The sequence below is a fragment of the Oncorhynchus mykiss genome, chromosome 9 (genome assembly GCF_013265735.2).
Source record: "Oncorhynchus mykiss isolate Arlee chromosome 9, USDA_OmykA_1.1, whole genome shotgun sequence".
NCBI lineage: Eukaryota > Metazoa > Chordata > Actinopteri > Salmoniformes > Salmonidae > Oncorhynchus > Oncorhynchus mykiss.
In genome coordinates this window covers 11,418,764-11,443,763 of record NC_048573.1, presented here as the reverse complement: position 1 = coordinate 11,443,763, position 25,000 = coordinate 11,418,764, and the positions used below count along the sequence as shown (strand labels likewise).

The following is a 25,000-nucleotide window of genomic DNA, read 5'->3' as shown; positions in this document are numbered from 1 at the left end:
ATGTGATCGAATCAACATTATCTAGTTAGCGAGAACTCGGTGACATTCAATGGCTTGTGTCTCTGCGAGGCATTTCTTCTGTGTCCTGCCTAAGAGGGAACATCGCTTGTAATTACACCATGTAATCCACACAACATTAAGGACACCTGCTCTTCCCATGACATAGCTTTCACCTGGTCAGTCTATGATCCCTTATTGATGTCACTTGTTAAATCCACTTCAAAAGCCAAAAGCAGCGTAGATGAAGGGGAGGAGGATTTTTAAGCTTTGAGACAATTGGAGACACGGATTGTCTATGTGTTAAGTGCATTTGAACGGGATATGGTAGTAGGTGCCAGGCGCACCGGTTTGGGTCAAGAACTGCAAAGCTGCTGGGATTATAGCGCTCAACAGTTTCCCGTGCACATCAAGAATGGTTCACCACCCAAAGGACATCCAGCCAACTTGACACAACTGTGGGAAGCATTGGCGTCATAGCAACACGTTCTTAGTGGTTTTGTACTCAGTGTATTTCTCTGGAGATAATGAGGGGTGTCAGACACCAGTAGAACTGGTCTGTTCACTACAACAGAGATGTATCCTATATATATTTAGCACCAGTCAAAAGGTTTAGAACAACAACTCATTCAAGTGTTACTTATTTTTACTATTTGCTACATTGTAGAATTAAAGTGAAGACATCAAAACTCTGAAATAGCACATATGGAATCATGTAGTAACCAAAAAAAAAAGTATAAATTAAAATGTATTTTTTATTTGAGTTTCTTCAAGCCACCCTTTGCCTTGACAGCTTTGCAGACTCCTGGCATTCTCTCAAACAGCTTCATGAGGTAGTCACCCGGAATGCATTTCAATTAACAGGTGTGTCTTGTTAAAAAGTTAACTTGTGGACTTTTTTCTCCCTTCTTAATGCATTTCAGTCAATCAGTTGTGTTGTGACAAGGTAGGGGTGGTATGCTGCAAAGTTCAGTAGCATTAACTGCACTTCAGATTGCAGCCCAAATAAATGCTTCAGAGTTTTAGTAAGACACCAACTGCTCAGAGACTGCTTTAAAATCAGGCCTTCATGGTCAAATTGCTCCAACAAACCACTTCTAAAAAGACACCAATAAGAAGATATTTGCTCGGGCCAAGGAATGAGCAATAGACCTTTGGAAATCTGTTATTTTGTCTGAGGAGTCCACATTTGCGATTTTTGGTTCCAACCGCGGTGTCTTTGTGAGATGCCGAGTAGGTGAACGGATGATCTCCGCATGTTTGGTTCCCACCGTGAAGCATGGAGGAGGTGTGATGGTGCTTTTCTGGTAACACTGATTTATTTAGAATTCAAGGCACACTTAACCAGCATGGCTCCCACATTCTGCAGCGGTACAGCATCCCATCTGGTTTACACTTAGTGGGACTATCATTTGTTTTTCAACAGGACAATGACCCAACACACCCCCATGCTGTGTAAGGGCTATTTGACCAAGGAGGAGAGTGATTGAATGCTGCAACAGATCACCCAAACTCAACCCAATTAAAATGGTTTGGGATGAGTCGGCTGCTTTTCCTTCACTCTGCGGTCCAACAAGTGCTCAGCATTGTGGGAAGTCCTTCAAGACTGTTGTAAAAGCATTCCAGATGAAGCTGGTTGAGAGAATGCCAAGAGTGCGCAAAGCCTCGTCTGTGTGTTTGACCAAAACTCTCTCCCCTTCAGCGCAATGGAGTGCACAGGTATTACGGCCACTGTCCTTTCAGCACGACCAGCCTATCACCTTTGATGTGATGCTGTTGTTGTTGCTATTGGCGACAGTGTGATCGGACTACCACAGGGTGAGTAAATAGCATGTTTTTTTGTTTTTCTGGGCACATTTTATGCTGTGTCACGCGTAGGTTCCATTTGTGTGTGCGGCAGCCCGAAGCACGACCAGGCCCGTTTCATATGTTCATAACGTTCTTCATCATCGCTCCTCCGGCACTTGAACGGTCCAACTACAGAACGTATAACCCTCCCCCAACCCTAACCATTAGTGGGGGTAACTAACCCTCCCACCCAACCCTAACCATTAGTGGGGGTAACTAACCCTCCCCCAACCCTAACCATTAGTGGGGGTAACTAACCCTCCCCCAACCCTAACCATTAGTGGGGGTAACTAACCCTCCCACCCAACCCTAACCATTAGTGGGGGTAACTAACCCTCCCACCCAACCCTAACCATTAGTGGGGGTAACTAACCCTCCCCCAACCCTAACCATTAGTGGGGGTAACTAACCCTCTCACCCAACCCTAACCATTAGTGGGGGTAACTAACCCTCCCACCCAACCCTAACCATTAGTGGGGGTAACTAGCCCTCCCACCCAACCCTAACCATTAGTGGGGGTAACTAGCCCTCCCACCCAACCCTAACCATTAGTGGGGGTAACTAACCCTCCCACCCAACCCTAACCATTAGTGGGGGTAACTAACCCTCCCACCCAACCCTAACCATTAGTGGGGGTAACTAACCCTCCCACCCAACCCTAACCATTAGTGGGGGTAACTAACCCTCCCACCCAACCCTAACCATTAGTGGGGGTAACTAACCCTCCCACCCAACCCTAACCATTAGTGGGGGTAACTAACCCTCCCACCCAACCCTAACCATTAGTGGGGGTAACTAGCCCTCCCACCCAACCCTAACCATTAGTGGGGGTAACTAGCCCTCCCACCCAACCCTAACCATTAGTGGGGGTAACTAGCCCTCCCACCCAACCCTAACCATTAGTGGGGGTAACTAGCCCTCCCACCCAACCCTAACCATTAGTGGGGGTAACTAGCCCTCCCACCCAACCCTAACCATTAGTGGGGGTAACTAACCCTCCCACCCAACCCTAACCATTAGTGGGGGTAACTAACCCTCCCACCCAACCCTAACCATTAGTGGGGGTAACTAACCCTCCCACCCAACCCTAACCATTAGTGGGGGTAACTAACCCTCCCACCCAACCCTAACCATTAGTTAGTAACTACAAACTGACCTTAGCGTCCAGTGGTAATACTGTGCCCATGTGTGTGCACATGCAGAACTCCTGCTACCAATCCCTCTGTCAGTCTGACCACACAACACCTCTCTGTTACCCTACTGAGAGAACTAGCTGCCAATCCGGCCACACTGTTTGTGTACGAGAGACATATAATAGTGCAGAGAGACTTGGCCTACCCAGGGCTCAACAAAGCCACACTTGTGTCCATATTACTGTACCTAGCAGTCATTTGTTTTGCATGGAAAACTCTCAACAGTCAACGCTACGAGAGCACTGTTTTTATTGGCTACCACTCTGGGACTTCCTGATTGGAAAGCCAATAAGAATGACTAATCTGAGTGTGAAAGAGGGTCTCTGTACTGAGCGTAACTAACCTAGATGGCCTAGGTGTTCTAACCTCTCCTGAGTAGGAGAATCAGGTGAGATAGTTCAGGGATACTCCACTAATCTAATCTGGGGGTCTCCGAGGAGAGGTTTGAAAACCACTGGCCTAACATGTTTCAACTGACATACATGATGCTAGTGCTCCAGCAGCAGGCATTTGCCTTGATGATGCTGGTTGTCAGGGCAACACAGACAGAGTTCCTACATGGGATCTTTCAGCGGTGCAGGACAGCACTACGGAGGTCAGAGGAAAAAAATAATAATAAACAGATTCATGACGGAAGAGGCTAACCAGGCGCAGGTGCATAGTTTATTGACAAGTGCATAGTTTATTAAAAAGGTGCACGGTTTATTAATGAATAAGAAGACTAACCTAACTAGCCATTTCATAGGCACCTATCCATACTGGGACTAGATTGGTTAAACACAGCTTGTACCGAGTGTAGTCCATTTAGGTTAGGGGAAGAAGAGTGTGTGTGTGTTGTGTTATTAGGCCTTAAGGGACATTCACTGAACACAACTCTGAATATGGATTTGTGAGTCAGGCTCTTGACACACACACACTCCCTATATCAGTCCCCCAGCATCAGGTCTGGAGCATGAATTCACGAGCTCTGCTGGTTGGCTACTGTGTAGCAACGTAGCGCTGCCAAAAGCCCTTTAGTGTGTAGGTATCATCTTTAGTGCCGAGCCTAACCGCTGAGACAGTAGCAGAACATTAAATAATACAGTTGAAGTCAGAAGTTTACATACACCTAGGTTGGAGCCATTAAAACTAGTTTACACACACTTAGGATGGAGTCATTAAAACTAGTTTACATACACTTAGGTTGGAGTCATTCAAACTAGTTTACATACACTTAGGTTGGAGCCATTAAAACTAGTTTACATACACTTAGGTTGGAGTCATTAAAACTAGTTTACACACACTTAGGTTGGAGTCATTAAAACTAGTTTACATACACCTAGGTTGGAGCCATTAAAACTAGTTTACATAAACTTAGGTTGGAGTCATTAAAACTAGTTTACATACACCTAGGTTGGAGCCATTAAAACTAGTTTACATACACCTAGGTTGGAGCCATTAAAACTAGTTTACATACACCTAGGTTGGAGCCATTAAAACTAGTTTACATACACCTAGGTTGGAGCCATTAAAACTAGTTTACATACACCTAGGTTGGAGCCATTAAAACTAGTTTACATACACTTAGGTTCGAGTCATTAAAACTAGTTTACACAAACTTAGGTTGGAGCCATTAAAACTAGTTTACATACACTTAGGTTGGAGTCATTAAAACTAGTTTACATACACTTAGGTTGGAGCCATTAAAACTAGTTTACATACACTTAGGTTGGAGTCATTAAAACTAGTTTACATACACCTAGGTTGGAGTCATTAAAACTAGTTTACACACACTTAGGTTGGAGCCATTAAAACTAGTTTACATACACTTAGGTTGGAGTCATTAAAACTAGTTTACATACACTTAGGTTGGAGTCATTAAAACTAGTTTACATACACTTAGGTTGGAGTCATTCAAACTAGTTTACATACACTTAGGTTGGAGTCATTAAAAGTAGTTTACATACACTTAGGTTGGAGCCATTAAAACTAGTTTACACACACTTAGGTTGGAGCCATTAAAACTAGTTTACATACACTTAGGTTGGAGCCATTAAAACTTGTTTACATACACTTAGGCTGGAGTCATTAAAACTCATTTTTCAACCACTACACAAATTTCTTGTTAACAAACTATAGTTTTAGCAAGTCGGTTAGGACATCTACTTTGTGCACGACACAAATAATTTCCCAACAATTGTTTACAGACAGATTATTTCACTGTATCACAATTCCAAGGGGTCAGAAAGTGTACATACACTAAGTTGACTGTGCATTTAAACAGCTTGGAAAATTCCAGAAAATTATGTCATGGCTTTAGAAGCTTCTGATAGGCTAATTGACATCATTTGAGTCAATTGAAGGTGTACCTGTGGATGTATTTAAAGGCCTACCTTCAAACTCAGTGACTCTTTGCTTGACATCATGGGAAAAATCCAAATAAATCAGCCAAGAAATCCCAGAAAAAAAATTGTAGACCTCCACAAGTCTGGTTCATCCTTGGGAGCAATTTCCAAATGCCTGAAGGTACCACGTTCATCTGTACAAACAATAGTAGGCAAGTATAAACACCATGGGACCACACAGCTGTCATGCCGCTCAGGAAGGAGACGCATTCTTTGGTGCGAAATGTGCAAATCAATCCCAGAACAGCAGCAAAGGACCTTGTGAAGATGCTGGGGGAAACAGGTACAAAAGTATCTATGTCCACAGTAAAACGAGTCCTATAAATCAACATAACCTGAAAGGCCGCTCAGCAAGGAAGAAGCAACTGCCTCATAACCGCCATAAAAAAGCCAGATTACAGTTTGCAACTGCACATGCTGACAAAGACCATAGAAATGCCCTCTGGTCTGATGAAGCAAAAATAGAACTGTTTGGCCATAATGACCATCGTTGTGTTTGGAGGAAAAAGGGTGAGGCTTGCAAGCCAAAAAACATCATCCCAACCATGAAGCACGGGGGTGGCAGCATCATGTTGTGGAGGTGCCTTGCTTGCAGGAGGGACTGGTGCACTTCACAAAATAGATGGCATCATGAGGTAGGAAAATGATGTGTATATATTGAAGCAACTTCTCAAGACATCAGTCAGGAAGTTAAAGCTTGGTCGCAAATGGGTCTTCCAAATGGACAATGACCCCAAGCATACTTCCAAAGTTGTGGATAACAAAAGTCAAGGTATTGGAGTGGCTATCACAAAGCCATGACCTAAATCCCATAGAGAATTTGTGGGCAGAACTGAAAAAGTGTGTGCAAGCAAGGAGGCCTACAAACCTGACTCAGTTACACCAGCTCTGTCAGGAGGAATGGGCCAAAATTCCACAACTTATTGTGGGAAGCTTGTGGAAGGCTACCCGAAACGTTTGACCAAAGTTAAACAATTTAAAGGCAATGCTACCAAATATTAACTGAGTGTATGTAAACTTCTGACCCACTGGGAATGTGATGAAAGAAAGAAAAACAAATAAATCACTCTACTATTATTCTGACATTTCACATTCTTAAAAGGTGATCCTAACTGACCTAAAACAGGGAATTTTTACTATGATTAAATGTCAGGAATTGTGAAAATCTGAGTTTAAATGTATTTGGCTGAGGTGTATGTAAACTTCAGACTACAACTGTACATGCTGCAAACCACACAAAAAAAAAACTGAAAACACAGAGACCAGAGAGAGAGTTAGAGGACTATACAGAGATAGAGAACTAAAAATTAGAGAGAAGGGAAAGAGAGCGAGTGAGAACGAGAGAGAAACCGACACTGAACACACTTACATTGTGACTGGAGCTGTTCTCCAGGGGATTATTAGAGGAGCTGTAGACTGGTATTGAAGCAGAGGCCATGACTCTACAGAGGAGTACTTCTTCCACTGACTGACTCTACAGGAGGAGAGGGGGATGAGATAGGGGGGAGTGGTGAGGGAGAAAAGGAGGATAGAGCGAGAGATGGAGAAGGAGAGAGGAGGGAGAGAGGTGAGAACAAAAGTAAGATTTTAATATTGATGAATGAGGTCATTGGGACCGTTGCCACCCTTGGTTAGTTAGCCCAAAAAGAAGAACCACATTGTCATTCCCTTCTGAAGACAGTCACAGAGGTAGGTCTTTCACAGACTAATATCTGCCCTGTCAGTGTCCCACCACTGCCTACAGTGAAAGTACAGTACTTGGCTCATCAGAGAGACAGTGGTTACGACCAACTGCTATAGCTTATTCAAGAAGAGAGAGAGACGTCAACAAAATGTGGCACGCTCTTCCTTTCTCTCCTCTTTCCAACAGCAGCGATGATGATGCAATGAAAAGGAAAGCACCTGTGTCTGAGCCATCACAATGAGATATGGAAAGGGAAAGTGTGTGTATACCAGTGAGTGCCAACAGCAGTGGAAGCTTGAGTGTTTTACAAATGTCTCGTGAATTAGCCTACATTGATTTACTATCACACACACAGCTAACACTCATCTCAAGGAGTTACAGTAAGAAGTAGAGACCACTTCAATTATATTTAGTATCACATAGCTTCGTTCAGCAATATGAAACCAACAGACCATGTCAGAGAAAAGGGTAAATCCGAGATTTTAAAAAACAAAAACAATGGACCCGCCTCTTGTTTTGATAAACAGCGGAGGGGTGGGAAAGGAGAAAGGTAGGCAGAACTACTATCAAATTCACAGAGCTATGAATGCAAGGACAGACGATCCAAATCAAATCTAATACCAACAACACAGTTAAGAAAATATTTACTAAATAAAACAATTATAATAAAGTAACAAAATAACAATAACGTGGCTATATACAGGGGGGTACCGAGTCAATGTGGAGGCTATATACAGGGGGTACCACTACAGAGTCAATGTGGAGGCTATTTACAGGGGGTACAGAGTCAATGTGGAGGCTATATACAGGGGGTATGGAGGCTATATACAGGGGGTACCACTACAGAGTCAATGTGGAGGCTATATACAGGGGGTACCGGGTCAATGTGGAGGCTATATACAGGGGGTACCGGGTCAATGTGGAGGCTATATACAGGGGGTACCGGTACTGAGTCAATGTGGAGGCTATATACAGAGGGTACCGAGTCAATGTGGAGGCTATATACAGGGGGTACCGGTACTGAGTCAATGTGGAGGCTATATACAGGGGGTACCGGTACTGAGTCAATGTGGAGGCTATATACAGAGGGTACCGGGTCAATGTGGAGGCTATATACAGGGGGTACCGGGTCAATGTGGAGGCTATATACAGGGGGTACCGGGTCAATGTGGAGGCTATATACAGGGGGTACCGGGTCAATGTGGAGGCTATATACAGGGGGTACCGGGTCAATGTGGAGGCTATATACAGGGGGTACCGGGTCAATGTGGAGGCTATATACAGGGGGTACCGGGTCAATGTGGAGGCTATATACAGGGGGTACCGGGTCAATGTGGAGGCTATATACAGGGGGTACCGGGTCAATGTGGAGGCTATATACAGGGGGTACCGGGTCAATGTGGAGGCTATATACAGGGGGTACCGGGTCAATGTGGAGGCTATATACAGGGGGTACCGGGTCAATGTGGAGGCTATATACAGGGGGTACTGCGGAAGTACAGGTTAATTGAGGTCATTTGTTGGTAGGGGTAAAGTGACTATGCATAAATAATAAACAGCGTGTAGCAGCAGTGTAAAAAAAAAAACACAAACCAACCAAGCTGCACCGCTTCTTGACACAATGCCCACTCAACCCGGAAGCCAGCAGCACCACTACAGGAGTCGCTAGTGCCCAATGGGACCAGGACATCCCTGCCGGCCAAACGCTCCCCTAACCCGGACGACGCTGGGCCAATTGTGCGTCGCCCCAGGGGGTCTCCCAGTCCCGGTCGGCTGCGACACAGCCTGGACTCTAACCAGGATCTCTAGTGGCACAGTTTAGACCACTGCGCCACTCAGGAGGCCCTGACTGGAGTCTGACCATTTTTGGGGCCTTCCTCTGACACCACCTTGTATATAGGTCCTAGATGGCAGACAGCTTGGTCCCGTGGGAACAAAACTATAATTTAAACTAGTGTTTGTTTACTATACTATTATTTAGATCAATGGAGTAAAACAAGATTATATTTGGGCTTCTGCTGGGGGCAAGTCAGCTCAGTTGGCTCATGAGGCATTGGTAGGTTCTATTTTTCATTGGCTAGGCTTAAGTTACATATCATCGATTCAAAAACTCCGAACATGGACTGCCCCTTTAAATGCTGAAGGTACAAGTCAGGCCATTAATCATTTCACTGGAAAGCGTTGACCTCTATATCTGTTACAGCAACATCGGCTCAGAGAGAAAGAAGCACTACACTGCGTCGAGACGAGGAGCTAGGCATATGGCTATTTATAATGTCTGACACACACACACACACACACACACACTTGACAGTTACTGTGGTTTGGTAAGTGAAGTGGAGGGTGGGAGGTGGAGGGAAAGGGCACGAGGGGGCTGCCCTGGCTGTCACGATTAGCAAGCCCTGATCATACGTCACTGACAGACTACTCTTATGTATTCAATCCATCACATACACACACCTCCCCGGGGAGAGAATAGGGCCAAATCAAAACCATTCTTCTTAATGTGATCATACTGTAGGTCGATGCTGATTACCTAAATGGACGTCCTCTTTCGAATTAATGCAAAATTAAAAACTATTTTGATACATTTATGTGGTAATGAATATCCACACGAATTCTGTAATGACTCTATAAAATGTTTATTTTCAAGCTTTGTGTGAATATTAAAAAAGTCATCATAAGGATAACTTATGGATAAAGGCTAGCCTATATTTTCATGGATAATGCTGTCAGTGAATATGATAGGCCATACACATAAACACCAGTGATACACTGTGCACTACATGACCAAAAGGTGTGTGGATGCCTGCTCCTTGAACATCTCATTCCAAAATCATGGCCATTAATATGGAGTTGGTCCCCCCTTTGCTGCTATAACAGCCTCCACTATTCTGGGAAGGCTTTCCACGGCTAGATGATCGAGCATTTCTGCGGGGACTTGCTTCCATTCAGCCACAAGAGCATTAATGAGGTTGGGCACTGATGTTGGGCGATTAGGCCTGGCTCGTAGTCAGCGTTCCAATTAACCCCATTGAACACCTTTGGGAATGAGGTTAGGGCTCTGTGCAGGCCAGTCAAGTTCTTCAACACCGATCTCGACAAAACCATTTCTGTATGGACTTCGCCACAAATTGAACAATGAGATAGATATTTCACCAGATGTATCCGCTTGGCGTTTCCATTCACAACCAAATATGGTATTGCGAGGATTCCATTCACAACCAAATATGGTATTGAGAGGAAGCCCAGTGGCCGGCAGTGGGAAAAGATGGATTTTGTCCGACATTCTGCAAACGTCCACAACATTAGATCTCAATACAGTTATGTTTCATAACTAGAATCTGTTATGAACAGATTAGACTACGTATTGTAGACTAACTTTTGTCAAAGTTTAAAAAAAATGTTTTTATCACATTGTTTAGGAGTGTAAAGGCAAAGTGAGTTATTGCACATGCGCATTTCACAGAGTAGGCGGTCCTTAAAGGAAATATGCAGATGTATGCTAGAACGGGCTAATAGGATCTCGCTAGCTGATGCTTGGCTCAGCCCACCTCCTTGCTTGTTCTGCCCACTAGGACTCATTTGTTCCCATTCGAAACAGGCTGTGGTCTGTTTTGGTTTAGTTATAAAAATATTTGATCTGGCTTTTTGCACGAGGGCATCGTCATGCTGAAACAGGAAAGGGCCTTCCCCAAACGGTTGCTACAAAAATGGAAGCACAGAATCGTCTAGAATGTCAATGTATGCTGTAGCGTTAAGCATTTCCCTTCACTGCAACTAATGGGCCTAGCCCGAACCATGAAAAACAGCCCCAGATAACTACTACTCCACCAAACTTTACAGTTGACACTATACATTGGGGCAGATAGCGTTTTCCTGGCATCCACCAAACCCAAATTTGTCCGTCGTACTGCCATATGGTGAAGCGTGATTCATCACTCCAGAGAACGTTTCCAATGCTGGCGAGCTTTACATCACTACAGCCGAGACTTGGCATTGCACATGGTGATCTTAGGCTTGTGTGCTGCTGCTCAGCCATGGAAACCCATTTAATGACGAACAGTTATTGTGCTGACATTGGTTCCAGAGGCAGTTTGGAACGCTAGTGAATGATGCAACCGAGGACAGATGATTTTTACGCGCTTCAGCGGTCCCGTTCTGTGAGCTTGTGTGACCTACCACTTTGAGGCTGAGCAGTTGTTGCTCCTAGAGGTTTCCACTTCACAATAACAGCACTTACAGTTGACCAGGGCAGCTCTAGCAGGGCAGAACTTTGACAAACTGACTTGTTGGAAAAATGGCATCCTATGACAGTGCCAAGTTGAAAGTCGCTGAGCTCTTCAATAAGGCCATTCAATAAGGCCAATATGTCTATGGAAACTGCATGGCTGTGTCCTCGACTTTATACACCTGTCAGCAACAGATGTGGCTGAAATGTCCAAATTCACAAACTTGAAGGGGTGTCCACATTAGAGGTCGACCGATTATGATTTTTCAACGCCGATGCCGATTATTGAAGGACCAAAAAAAGCCGATACCGATTCAAATCGGACAATTGTTTTATTTATTTGTAATAATGACAATTACAACAGTACTGAATGAACACTTATTTTAACTTTTATATAATACATCAATAAAATCAATTTAGCCTCTAAATAATGAAACATGTTCAATTTGGTTTAAATAATGCAAAAACAAAGTGTTGGAGAAGAAAGTAAAAGTGCAATATGTGCCATGTAAGAAAGCTAACATTTAAGTTCCTTGCTCAGAACACGAGAACATATAAAAGCTGGTGGTTCCTTTTAACATGAGTCTTCATATTTTCCCAGGTAAGAAGTTTTAGGTTGTAGTTATTATAGGACTATTTCTCTCTATACCATTTGTATTTCATTATCCTTTGACTATTGGATGTTCTTATAGGCACTTTAGTATTGCCAGTGTAACAGTATAGCTTCCGTCCCTCTCCTCTACCAGGATCACAACGACAACAGCCACCCTCGAAGCAGCGTTACCCATTGTTCCACAAAAGCCGCGGCCCTTGCAGAGCAAGGGGAACAACCACTCCAAGTTTCAGAGCGAGTGACGTTTGAAACACGAAAGTGCTGTTTGAATGAATGTTTATGAGCCTGCTGGTGCCTACTATCGCTCAGTCAGACTGCTCTATCAAACCATAGACTTTGTTATAACATAACACACAGAAATATGAGCCTTAGGTCATTAATATAGGGTAGCCTAGTGGTTAGAGCGTTGGACTAGTAACCAGAAGGTTGCAAGTTCAAACCCCCGAGATGACAAGGTGAAAATCTGTCGTTCTGCACCTGAACAGGCAGTTAACCCACCATTCCTAGGCCGTCATTGAAAATAAGAATGTGTTCTTAACTGACTTGCCTAGTTAAATAAAGATTTTTAAAAAAATGTGTAAAAAAAAAATAAAAAATGCCAAATCGATGTCCAGAAATACCGATTTCCGATTGTTATGAAAACTTGAAATCGGCCATTCCGATTAATCGGTCAACCTCTAGTCCACATACAGTACCTGTCAAAAGTTTGGACACACCTACACAGCCCAATAAAAGTAATAAACACACTAAAATATATTTTATATTTGAGATTCTTTAAAAGTAGCCACCCTTTGCCTTGATGACAGCTTTGCACACTCAACCAGCTTCATGAGGTAGTCACCTAGAATGCATTTCAATTAACAGGTGTGCCTTGTTAGAAGTTCATTAGTGGAATTTATTTTCTTCTTAATGCGTTATTGCCAATCAGTTAGGTAGGGGTGATATACAGAAGATAGTCTTTTACCAAATAGGGTTAAGTCCATATTGTTGCAAGAACAACTCAAATAAGCAAAGAGAAACGACAGTCCATCATTACTTTAAGACATGAAGGTCAGTCAATGCGGAAAGTTTCAAGTGCAGTTGTAAAAAACAGCAAGCACTATGATGAAACTGGCTCTCAGGAGGACCGCCACAGGAAAGGTGCATTAGAGTTACCAGCCTCTGAAATTGCAGCTCAAATAAATGCTTCAGAGTTCAAGTAACAGACACATATCAATATCAACTACAGAGGAGACTGTGTGAATTTAAAATTATTTTTAAATTGTACCTTTATTTAACTAGGCAAGTCAGTTAAGAACTAATAATTTTTTTCAATGACGGCCTAGGAACAGTGGGTTAACTGCGTTGTTCAGGGGCAGAACGACAGATGTTTACCTTGTCAGCTCGGGGATTCGATCTTGCAACCTTTCGGATACAAGTCCAACGCTCTAACCATTAGGCTACCTGCCGTGAAATCAGGCCTTCATGGTCGAATTGCTGAGACACCACTAAAGGACACCAATAATAAGAAGAGACTTGCTTGGACAAAGAAACATGAGCAACGGACATTAGACCAGTGGAAATCTGTACTTTGGTCTGATGAGTCCAAATTTGAGATTTTAGGTTCCAACCGCCGTGTCTTTGTGAAATGCAGAGAAGGTGACAGGGTGATCTCCACATGTGTGGTTCCCAATGTGAAGCATGGAGGTGTGATGGTGCTTTGCTGCTGGGACCATCTGTGATTTATTTAGAATTCAAGGCACACTTAACCAGCATGGATACCACAGCATTCTGCAGCAATATGCCATCCCATTTGGATTGCACTTAGTGGGACTGTCTTGTGTTGGACAATGACCCAACACACCTCCAGGCTGTGTAAGGGCTATTTGACCAAGAAAGGGAGTGATGAGTGCTGCATCAGATGACCTGTTCTCGACAATCACCCGACCTCAACCCAATCGAGATGGTTTGAAATGAGTTGGACCGCAGAGTGAAGGAAAAGCAGCCAAGTGCTCAGCATTTATGGGAACTCCTTCACTGTTGGAAAACCATTCCAGGTGAAGCTGGTTAAGAGAATGCTAAGAACTTCATCAAGGCAAAGGGTGGCTATTTGAAGAATCTCAAATATAAAATATATTTTGATTTGTTTAACACTTTGTTGGTTACTACATGATTCCATGTGTATTAATTCATAGTTTGTCTTCATTATTATTATATAATGTAGAAAATAGTAAAAATAAAGGAAAACCCTTGAATGAGAAGGTGTCCAAACTTGACTGGTAGTGTACGTTAGTATATATAGCGTATCATCGCAACAATTACACAAAAATGTTGCAACAGCATGAAAACTCCTTAGCTCTCGAACTCTAAGCCTTCTCCCTATTTTTCAGCCCTCAGCTTTCCCCACGACTAGGAGCTGTGACTAGGGGCTGTGGCTGTCACATTTCATCACCCGGTGACTGTCAAGCAGATAACTGTCGGTCTCACAGTAATTGACCGTTAATTAACATAAAGGCGTTTACCATCTCCTGGTTTTCACACAGCCACTGATGCAGATCTAAATCCATGTAATATAGCCTACACCTTCCCAATAAATACATGTAGTCTATTTGAGCCCTTATGTTAGGTCCTGAGTTCATTTAGCAGAGAAGATTTGCTTAGAATTCGGTGGCATTATTTTATAGTATGAAGAATACAATTGAACAAAGCTGAATAAAAATAGAAAGGATATTTTCTCCAAAACGATTTGAGGGATTGCGCACATGCGGCTATTCTGTGTTCAGTGTTTAAGAAATAGGTACTCCTATATGCTTAATTTGGAGTTATTAATGTAACTTTAGCTATATGTTTGGATTTTTAATACATTGTAAGGCTACATGATGCGACTAATGTGGCTTGAAAGGCACGAGTTCTGCTTAGATTTTTGCTCAGGCTGTACACACTTCATCAGTCTCTCATTCACAATTTGACAAGCCATTGACAATGTCGGCTTCATCCCCTTTGTGTACACTAAAAAAAAGCCATGCCTCCTGCTGCCAGTGGCCGTTGTGCCCATGGCCCAGAGTGCTGCATTGCGCCCTTCTCCCAGAGTGTTGCGGGCTCCGAAGCACCTCTCTCACTCACATGGCTCTCTATCACGTGATCTGGTCTTTCTCACGGGCTACAAGTGACGACAGACACATCGGGGATGCAACAGCGCGTCCTTATCCAATTCTGAGGTGCATATTGAAGATAATGGATTAACTGTCTACTCATCAACAAGATGAGTAGGTCTAACAAACCGCAAAAGCACTAGCCTATGTCAATATACTATCCTCCATAGTACAAAAGTTGACTTATTCTATTCTGTGCGAGAAATAAATATTCCAAACATAGTCTGGGACAGTTGTGGGATGCGATAGATCCCAAATCAATACAACCACAATGTGGCTGATAAAACAGATCAGGAGGTTTAGCTGAAAATGTTGATAAACTATCAGGCTATTTCTTCACATTATAAGAGCAGCAATGTACACATGGCAGTGGGCTATAATCGTAAACGTTCCATTAGCAGGAAAACACCATTATCAAAAGTGACCGCAAATGCGATTATGCATGTAATGCTTTTATTATAAAAGGTGCATTATTATGGTGAAAATGGTCTTCCCCAAACTTGAAACTCACACGCTGCTTATGCATGCCAGTTAGGCTCTACACACCCCTTGTAAAGCAGTTTAATGTGTTTCCTTTTAAAATAAGTTATTTGGGCTAGGCTACGAGGTGTGCAACTAAATAAATAAAGGCATTGTTTCCTTACGCTGGGCATCAATCAGAAGTGATATACAATTCACAAGTGATAGGGTCATATTGTCACCAATCACACTGTTATTGATTTCATCTAGTCTTTCCATTCACTAAATAATGTGTGTGTGAAATTTGTTTTGACTTAGAATGGACCATTATCATGCACCCGTCTCGAAACAGGAGCAGTAGTAACAATGACATGTCATCTAGGCACTTAAATAGCGAATGGAGGACGCTTTTTCCCTGGTTCATTTTGATGGCCAGCCAGGTAGGCTATACTCCTGTTGTAAAGAGAAGCAATGTGCTTAATATTCAGAAAGTTGAGATATAAATAGTATAGGCCTAGCCTATAGAAAGCTGATAGTATAGGCCTAGCCTATAGAAAGCGGATAGTATAGGCCTAGCCTATAGAAAGCTGATGGGATCCTGCTCTTAAGAGGCCATCACTCTGTTCTAAAGCATTGCATATCCTATAGAAATCTGATGAGAACCTCTTTTTAATAGAGGCCATCACTCTGTTCTAAAGCATTGCATAGCCTATAGAAATCTGATGAGAACCTCCTCTTTTTAATAGAGGCCATTACCCTGTTCTAAAGCATTGCATAGCCTATAGAAATGTTGTGCAACATGAGCTCATGGGCTCTCATGAAGTCTTTGATTTCCGATGACATTTGCATTGTTGTCAGAGTGATTAGACGGACAATAGAGTGCTGAGTACCAGGCAGTTAGCAAGTTTGGTAGGCTACTAATGACCATCAGCAGCATCACAGTTTAGAGAAGCCTAATTACCGTGACTAAACGGTCACGTGGAATTTGACTGCCTTCATGGCTCAGCCCTACCAACGACTGGCTCATGTGAACTAAAATCCTGATGCTTTGTTTTAATGTTTGGAAACGTCAATAATCATTGATTGTGAGACGACATTTGAAACATATGGCCCTTATCTTTCATCAGCGAGAGAGAAACCTTCAAATACAAAAATGACTTACTGTAGCAGTCACAGATCCATACAGCTAGGGGTGCCTCCATCTGACCAAACCACACTTCTTCTGCTACACTTCCCGACTTCCACTTCCACACAGGTGTTCTGAGCATGCTAGATAGCTAGGGTAAACAGACCTATTCAGCTCACTACCATCTTTGGATTGAAATATAAAAACAAATAAACATTCTCTGCCATTTCAAATATTTCACCTGGTCGATATATCCGTAACATTTTTTTGTTTTGCAGACACAGCCATCTGTGCCATCCAATAAGCCAGGCCTATAGTGGACTTAATTCTCTCTGGGCCCGCCGGGAAGGTTTGTACCTTCAGACACATGAAATGGTCCAAAATCGAAACACTTCCACTACCCGGCGCACAGTGCAGCTGAAACCAGCTGCATCTCTACCACCAACAGCGTGAGACGAATACAAAAATAAAATAGGAACGCAAGGCTTTATCGTTGTTTTTTTTTTTTTTGCTGAAATGTTTGGCGATCGACTAGAAACGTCTTGGAGATGGACTAGTGGATCACGCTCAACCGGTTGGTGACCACTGGTTCTAAGCCAATCAGATGTTTCATTATTAAGTTGACAGTTGTTTAAGTTTCCACTGGTGGCCAATTTCAAAGCTGAAAAAAAACTTGTGTTGAGGCAACCCTCAGATAAACCCATTTTTTTTGTACCTTCTCAGATAAGCGATCATACTTGTCGCAAAATCAAGAGATGAATGTGCCGATACATGCACATGATAACATACTTCATGAGCATTCATGACTACTTCTTGACAATTGAAAATATGTGTTTTTCATGCTAGCAGTCGTGCCAGTCACACAGGAGCAACATAACTGTGAACTACAAGATTATAGATTCAGAAATTCACACCTTACATTTGAATGTGTTTTGTCTTATTTTACTGGTAAATGAACATAGATGCCATTTTTGAAAATTTGATATTTATCTCAGGTGGGTTTAAAGGGAACAGCAGCACAAAAGGCATTCCCTCTATAAAGAATGTAAATTACAATAAAGCAATATTGTTCAAAACTAACTATGCATAATATCGGATTCTATTGTGTATATTTATTAGATTAAACTTTGTCAGCTCGGGGGATTCAATCTTGCAACCTTACAGTTAACTAGTCCAACACTCTAACCACCTGCCTCTCATTGCACTCCACGAGGAGACTGCCTGTTACGCGAATGCAGTAGAAGCCAAGGTAAGTTGCTGGCTAGCATTAAACTTATCTTATAAAAAACAATCACTAGTTAACTACACATGGTTTATGATATTACTAGTTTATCTAGCGTGTACTGCATTGCATATAATCGATGTGGTGCGTATCATTGCGCTAATGTGTACCTAACCATGAACATCAATGCCTTTCTTAAAATCAATACACAGAAGTATATATTTTTAAACCTGCATATTTAGCTAAAAGAAATCCAGATTAGCAGGCAATATTAACCAGGTGAAATTGTGTCACTTCTCTTGCGTTCATTGCACGCAGAGTCAGTGTATATGCAACAGTTTGGGCTGCCTAATTTGCCAGAATTTTACATAATTATGACATAACATTGAAGGTTGTGCAATGTATTAATGACCTAAGGCTCGTATTTATGTGTGTTATTATGTTATAACTAAGTCTATGAATTGATAGAGCAGTCTGACTGAGCGGTGTTAGGCAGCAGCAGGCTCGTAAGCATTCATTCCAACAGCACTTTTGTGCGTTTTGCCAGCAGCTCTTCGTTGTGCGTCATGCATTGCGCGGTTTATGACTTCAAGCCTATCAACTCCCGAGATGAGGCTGGTGTAACCGATGTGAAATGGCTAGCTAGTTAGCGGGGTGCGCGCTAATAGCGTTTCAAACGTCACTCGCTCTGAGACTTGGAGTGGTTGTTCCCCTTGCTTGGGTAGCACTGCTTCGAGGGTGGCTGTTGTCATTGTGTTCCTGGTTCGAGCCCAGGTAGGAGCGAGGAGAGGAACGGAAGCTATACTGTTACACTGGCAATACTAAAGTGCCTATAAGAACATCCAATAGTCAAAGGTAAATTAAATACAAATGGTATAGAGAGAAATAGTCCTATAATTCCTATATTAACTACAACCTAAAACTTCTTACCTGGGAATATTGAAGACTCATGTTAAAAGGAACCACCAGCTTTCATATGTTCTCGTGTTCTGAGCAAGGAACTTAAACGTTAGCTTTCTTACATGGCACATATTGCCTCTGGCTTTCTTACATGGTACATATTGCACTTTCTTCTCCAACACTTTGTTTTCGCATTATTTAAACCAAATTGAACATGTTTTATTATTTATTTGAGGCTAAATTGATTTTATCAATGTATTATATTAAGTTAAAATAAGTGTTCATTCAGTATGGTTGTAAATGTCCATATTACAAATAAATATATTGTCCGATTAATCGGTTTTTGGATTTTTTTTGGTCCTCCAATAATCGGTATCGAAAAATCATAATCGGTCGACCTCTAATATTTATAGCCCAAACCATCGGCCTCAAAATATTTTGAGTAGACTTTGCTATTTTGTCTCTCAACATAAATGAGTTTTGTTCCCGTTAAGCCCAGTATACTCCCATTTAGCCCAGTATGCTCCCATTTAGCCCAGTATGCTCCCATTTAGCCCAGTATGCTCCCATTTAGCCCAGTAGGCTCCCATTTAGCCCAGTATGCTCCCATTTAGCCCAGTAGGCTCCCATTTAGCCCAGTATGCTCCCATTTAGCCCAGTAGGCTCCCATTTAGCCCAGTATGCTCCCATTTAGCCCAGTATGCTCCCATTTAGCCCAGTATGCTCCCATTTAGCCCAGTATGCTCCCATTTAGCCCAGTATGCTCCCATTTAGCCCAGTATGCTCCCATTTAGCCCAGTATGCTCCCATTTAGCCCAGTATGCTCCCATTTAGCCCAGTATGCATTGAAACACAGGGGTAGTGTGTTGATCTCTAATATTCAATGAACATAAATGTTTTTTTTGTTCAGATTTAAGTTGATTAAAACACACAAAAACTACAGTTAAGGATATTATGCATATAGTCATGGTGCCTTAACCAAGATTAGAAACCTCTGTACTCTCTCCAAGACATTTGGGGTGGACAGGTAGTCGTTGATGCTGAGAGAGAAGAATTAGTTCAGGGTTGAGGGATGTAAGATCTACAAGTAGACAAAAATGCAAACAAATAAGGGATAAGAAGATTACTATTGGGCGACTAATCATGCAGTTAGCGCCGGGGCATTGTCATATTTTTGTTTTCCATTCATCCAGGCAATTCCATTTTTTGGTCCAACTACTTTTTTAAAGACACAGTAGAGGGAGATTTTAAAAATTGGCTTCAGATAGGCTTTAGGAAGACAAGTTGAACAAATTAACAAGAATAGTAGTACAGCAAATGTGAATCAGCTTTCAGATAATTCATTGAAAGTTGTTATGGTCTTTGTGCATGGCTTCTTATCCATAGAGGGACCTGTGGTGGTGTTCTAGCCAATTAATTACACACCTGATTCAATTAATCATGTATTGAATGAAGTCTATGATTAGTTGAATCAGGTGTGTACTGGTTGGCAAGAACAAAAACCTAACTCTACACTGCTCTCTGTGGGTACGATTGGACACACCCTGTTATAAGTGCTACTTTCAGGATGAATAGCAATGATCAGTTTATTTGAATAACTTTAGGGGACATTTATATACTTATACTTTAGATAAAATGTCAGTTTTGAACATTTAAATGAATTGAAATGGATTATTCAGTGGTTGGCTAATTTGAAACACCAATGGGCTTAAGGGTACCCATTAAGCCCAGTCCAGACTTTACACATTTCAAATATTTTTATGGTTTATGATTGTTTACATCTTGGAACTCCCTCTTCCGGATCCGGGAGAATTGTCATTGTCATCAACTGACACTAATTAGCATAACACAACGGACAAAAAATATTACTCGAAAATATTCATGTTCATGAAATCACAAGTGAATTATAGTGAAACACAGCTTAGCCTTTTGTTAATCACCCTGTCATCTCAGATTTTGAAATTATGCTTTACAGCCAAAGCAAGACAAGCATTTGTGTAAGTTTATCGATAGCCTAGCATAGCATTATGCCCATCTACCAGCAGACAGCTTGGTCACGAAAATCAGAAAAGCAATCAAATTAAATCGTTTACCTTTGATGAGCTTTGGATGTTTTCACTCACGAGACACCCAGTTAGACAGCAAATGTTCATTTTCTCCCATAAAGTAAATTTTTTATAGCCGAAATACCTCCGTTTGTACTTCACGTTTGGTTGAGAAATCCACCGGGAACTGCGGTCACGACAACACCGAAAAATATTCCAAATTAGATCCCATAATATTGACAGAAACATGGCAAACGTTTTTTATAATCAATCCTCAAGGTGTTTTTCAAATATCTATTTGATAATATATCAACCGGGACAGGTGGCTTCTTAGTAGGAAAGAGAGAAACAATGGTCGCATTTGTCTATTACGCACAAATCACTCTGAGCCTCCAGCTGACCACTGACGCAATGTTGTCATTCAGGCTCATTTTTCAAAATAAAAGCCTGAAACTATGTATTGACACATTAGGGAAGACATAGAAAAAGGAATCTGGTTGATATCCCATTCACTGCTCAATAGGGACGCATAGGAACACAGAGCTTTCTAAATAAGAGTCCCCTCCTGATTGGATTTTTCTCAGACTTTCGCCTGCGATATCAGTTCTGTTATACTCACAGACAATATTTTTTACAGTTTTGGAAACTTTAGAGTGTTTTCAATCATAAGCTGTCAATTATATGCATATTCTAGCATCTTGTCCTGACAAAATAGCCCGTTTACTTTGGGAACGTTATTTTTCCAAAAATGAAAATAGTGCCCCCTAGTTCCAAGAGGTTTTTTAAGTAAAGTCATAAAGCTTCATATGAGAGATTCATCTTTCATTTTAACTCTATTTTTTTGAAATACAAAATCAGGGCAGTATATTTTAGAAAGGTCTAAACTTTTATTTTAGTGGACTAAATACGTACACTTACCCTAATTAGCACAGGTGGTCGCTTCTGTCCGTTTCCTGTAAACAAGAGCTGTAACATGGAGATATGGCAGTGTGGGGACACTAAACCCTATGAAAAAGGTGTGTATCAATTTAACCTTTTGTATTTCAAAAATGATTTCTTGCTGATGTGCTTCCAAAACGTACCAAAAGAGGTGTTAATGTTCAGACCAAACGCCATGGCTCTTAACAAAACTTCCCCCGTATGGAAGACACCTTCATCCAATTACTTATGTGTAATGTAAGGGAACTGAGAGTCGTGATCAAGGGCTAGAAAACTCCAACTTTCAATGTGTATCCAGTCAGTGGGCAAATAGCAACAAAGTAGCATGGGAATGTCCCAAGTGAAGTGAAACTTGCAATGCAACAACATGAGAAATGAATCAGTCATGTTTTGAATTAAACCATATCACTAAGATTATATGAAATAATAATTTATGGCTAGCCAGACTCCCCAAAATCCAGTAATGTTAGCTGCAGTGGTGTAAAGTAATTAAGATAAAATACTTTAAAGTACTACTTAAGGTCGTTTTGGGGGGTATTTGTATTTTACTATTTATATTTTTGACAACTTTCACTCCACTACATTCCTAAAGAAAATGTACTTTTTACTACATACATTTTTCCCTGCCACCCAAAAGTACTCATTAGATTTCTAATGCTTTAGCTGGACAGGAAAATGGTCAAATTCAAACACTTAATCAAGAGAACATCCCTGGTCATCCCTACTGCCTCTGATCTGGCAGACTCACTAAACAGAGAACATCCCTGGTCATCCCTACTGCCTCTGATCTGGCAGACTCACTAAACAGAGAACATCCCTGGTCATCCCTACTGCCTCTGATCTGGAGGACTCACTGAACAGAGAACATCCCTGGTCATCCCTACTGCCTCTGATCTGACAGATTCACTAAACAGAGAACATCCCTGGTCATCCCTACTGCCTCTGATCTGACAGATTCACTAAACAGAGAACATCCCTGGTCATCCCTACTGCCTCTGATCTGACAGACTCACTAAACAGAGAACATCCCTGGTCATCCCTACTGCCTCTGATCTGGAGGACTCACTAAACAGAGAACATCCCTGGTCATCCCTACTGCCTCTGATCTGGAGGACTCACTAAACAGAGAACATCCCTGGTCCCTACTGCCTCTGATCTGGAGGACTCACTAAACAGAGAACATCCCTGGTCATCCCTACTGCCTCTGATCTGGCGGACTCACTAAACAGAGAACATCCCTGGTCATCCCTACTGCCTCTGATCTGGCAGACTCACTAAACAGAGAACATCCCTGGTCATCCCTACTGCCTCTGATCTGGAGGACTCACTAAACAGAGAACATCCCTGGTCATCCCTACTGCCTCTGATCTGGAGGACTCACTAAACAGAGAACATCCCTGGTCATCCCTACTGCCTCTGATCTGACAGACTCACTAAACACACATGCTTAGTTTGTAAATTATGTCTGAGTGTTGCAGTGTGTCCCTGGCTATCCGTAAATTAGTGAAATTATTTACACTTTTACTTTTGATATTTTAGTATGTTTTAGCAATAACTTATATGTACAACCAAATACGTGTAGACTTGTATTCAAGTAGTATTTGTTTTGCTGGGTGACTTTCACTTGACTTTAATTTTCTATGAAAAATGTATCTTTCCTTTTACTCAAGTATGACAATTGGGTATTTTTTTCCACCACTGGTTAGCAACATTAAATGTCCCAACAAACTCGCCCAGTTGCCCCGAAGCTAGTGAGGCGTAGAATAAATGGAATGCGAAACTAGCTTCAATGTGTGTGGGGGGGGAAACCATTCTGTTCAACCCTAAATACGTTACGGCACGAATAACATTTTAAACACAAGCAATAACTACCAACTGAACTGAATTCATCCAAATGAAGGCTTCAAACAGACGACAACCCAACTTTTACAACTTCGCCCCTGCCCCATTCCAGCGCCAACGCTCGGGTCAGTGCATAGACATCATGGAGCGAGTCGCGACCAGGAAACCGCGAAGGCCAGAAAAACAAACCGATAGATACTTTAGAACTCAAATAACACAATTTCTTTCGTCTCAGCACAATGTAACATCAACCAACCGCTGTCGAAAAGCCCACAAAAATGTCTACGCCGTGGTATTTTCCTCGTGATTTATGTTACTTACCCACAAACTGCTATTCTCCGTTCCCGAATTTTGTCGGTGTGTTTTGCACCGCTCTCAGGAAGAAGAACTTCACCCAGAGTCACGTGCGGAGCTGTCATGACGCGGATTGGACGGTTGTCAATTCGGACCCTGCAAAGAGTTTAGGGAGTTGTATTTTTCATTGGTAAATGGTAAATCCTGATATTTCCAGCTATAATGGTTTATGGATGTTTTTTCCGCGGCTATATTGTATTCATGTGTTTATTGATATGAAATATAGACAAGGAAATTGACATTGTTTTCTGTTGAAATATAACCGAAAGTAGGTAGGTGAAGTCTAAGCTCAGCTATTATAGCTTATCATATCTTATATTAACCACAGGAGGCTGGTGGGATGAGCTAGAGGAAAACAACCTTACTGTAATGGCTGTAATGGAATAAATGGAACATAAGTTTGATGTGTTGGAAACCGTTCCATTCATATCATCCCAGCCATTATCAAGGAGCCCGTCCTCCTATAGCTCCTCCCACCAGCCTCCCCTGATCTTAACATTAACCCCTAAACTCATTAGGCCTATTACTCAGCCAGATTTACATTAGAGACGGGGAGACTCCCTGGTCCTCTACCATGGAGGCATTATACAGCAACTTAGTTAGACCACTGTCATTGCAAAGACTGGATTTGACTCATCCATCCATGCTTTCACCCGTCCTGTTATGTCTTGACGAATCAGTGATCATGGAACAAGATACATGAGGGAAGGAAGCAGTGAAATATACAAGGAAAGAGAGCCATTGAGACACAGCCGTGGTGCTTTTGATAAAACATCTGAAAGCTGCCGATGCCAGGGATTTAGAGAATGGCCATTCCATGCCCCTGCCCAAAAATGTGTCCAATTGCATGATATACACTGGATTTCTTGAGCAACTGGGGAATCAGGCGGGGCAAAAAGCCTTTGGCAGCCTATCTGGGAACATATTTTTACCTCGCTGACTCCCAGACTTGTGAAGTTCCCGAGTGGCGCAGCGGTCAAAGCCACTGCATCTCAGTGCTAGAGGCATCACTACAGACCCTGGTTCGATTAC

General features: G+C 42.1%; 1 protein-coding gene across 3 annotated transcripts in view; it reads right to left on the bottom strand.

The window, feature by feature from the left end:
* LOC110531442 (myotubularin) overlaps positions 1-24,042 on the bottom strand; it is a 55,133-nt gene extending 31,091 nt beyond the window's left edge. For 2 of the 3 annotated variants that reach the window (XM_036987307.1, XM_036987308.1), the window contains exons 1-2: positions 23,936-24,007; positions 6,792-6,896 (exon numbers count right to left, since the gene is read on the bottom strand). In XM_036987307.1, coding sequence (XP_036843202.1) covers positions 6,792-6,860 — 69 coding nt within the window. In that variant the 5' untranslated portion in view covers positions 6,861-6,896; positions 23,936-24,007. Of the gene's footprint in view, positions 1-6,791; positions 6,897-23,935 lie in introns of all 3 variants that reach the window. The other variant, XM_036987309.1, reaches the window with a different exon arrangement.
* Positions 24,043-25,000: the final 958 nt, after the last annotated feature.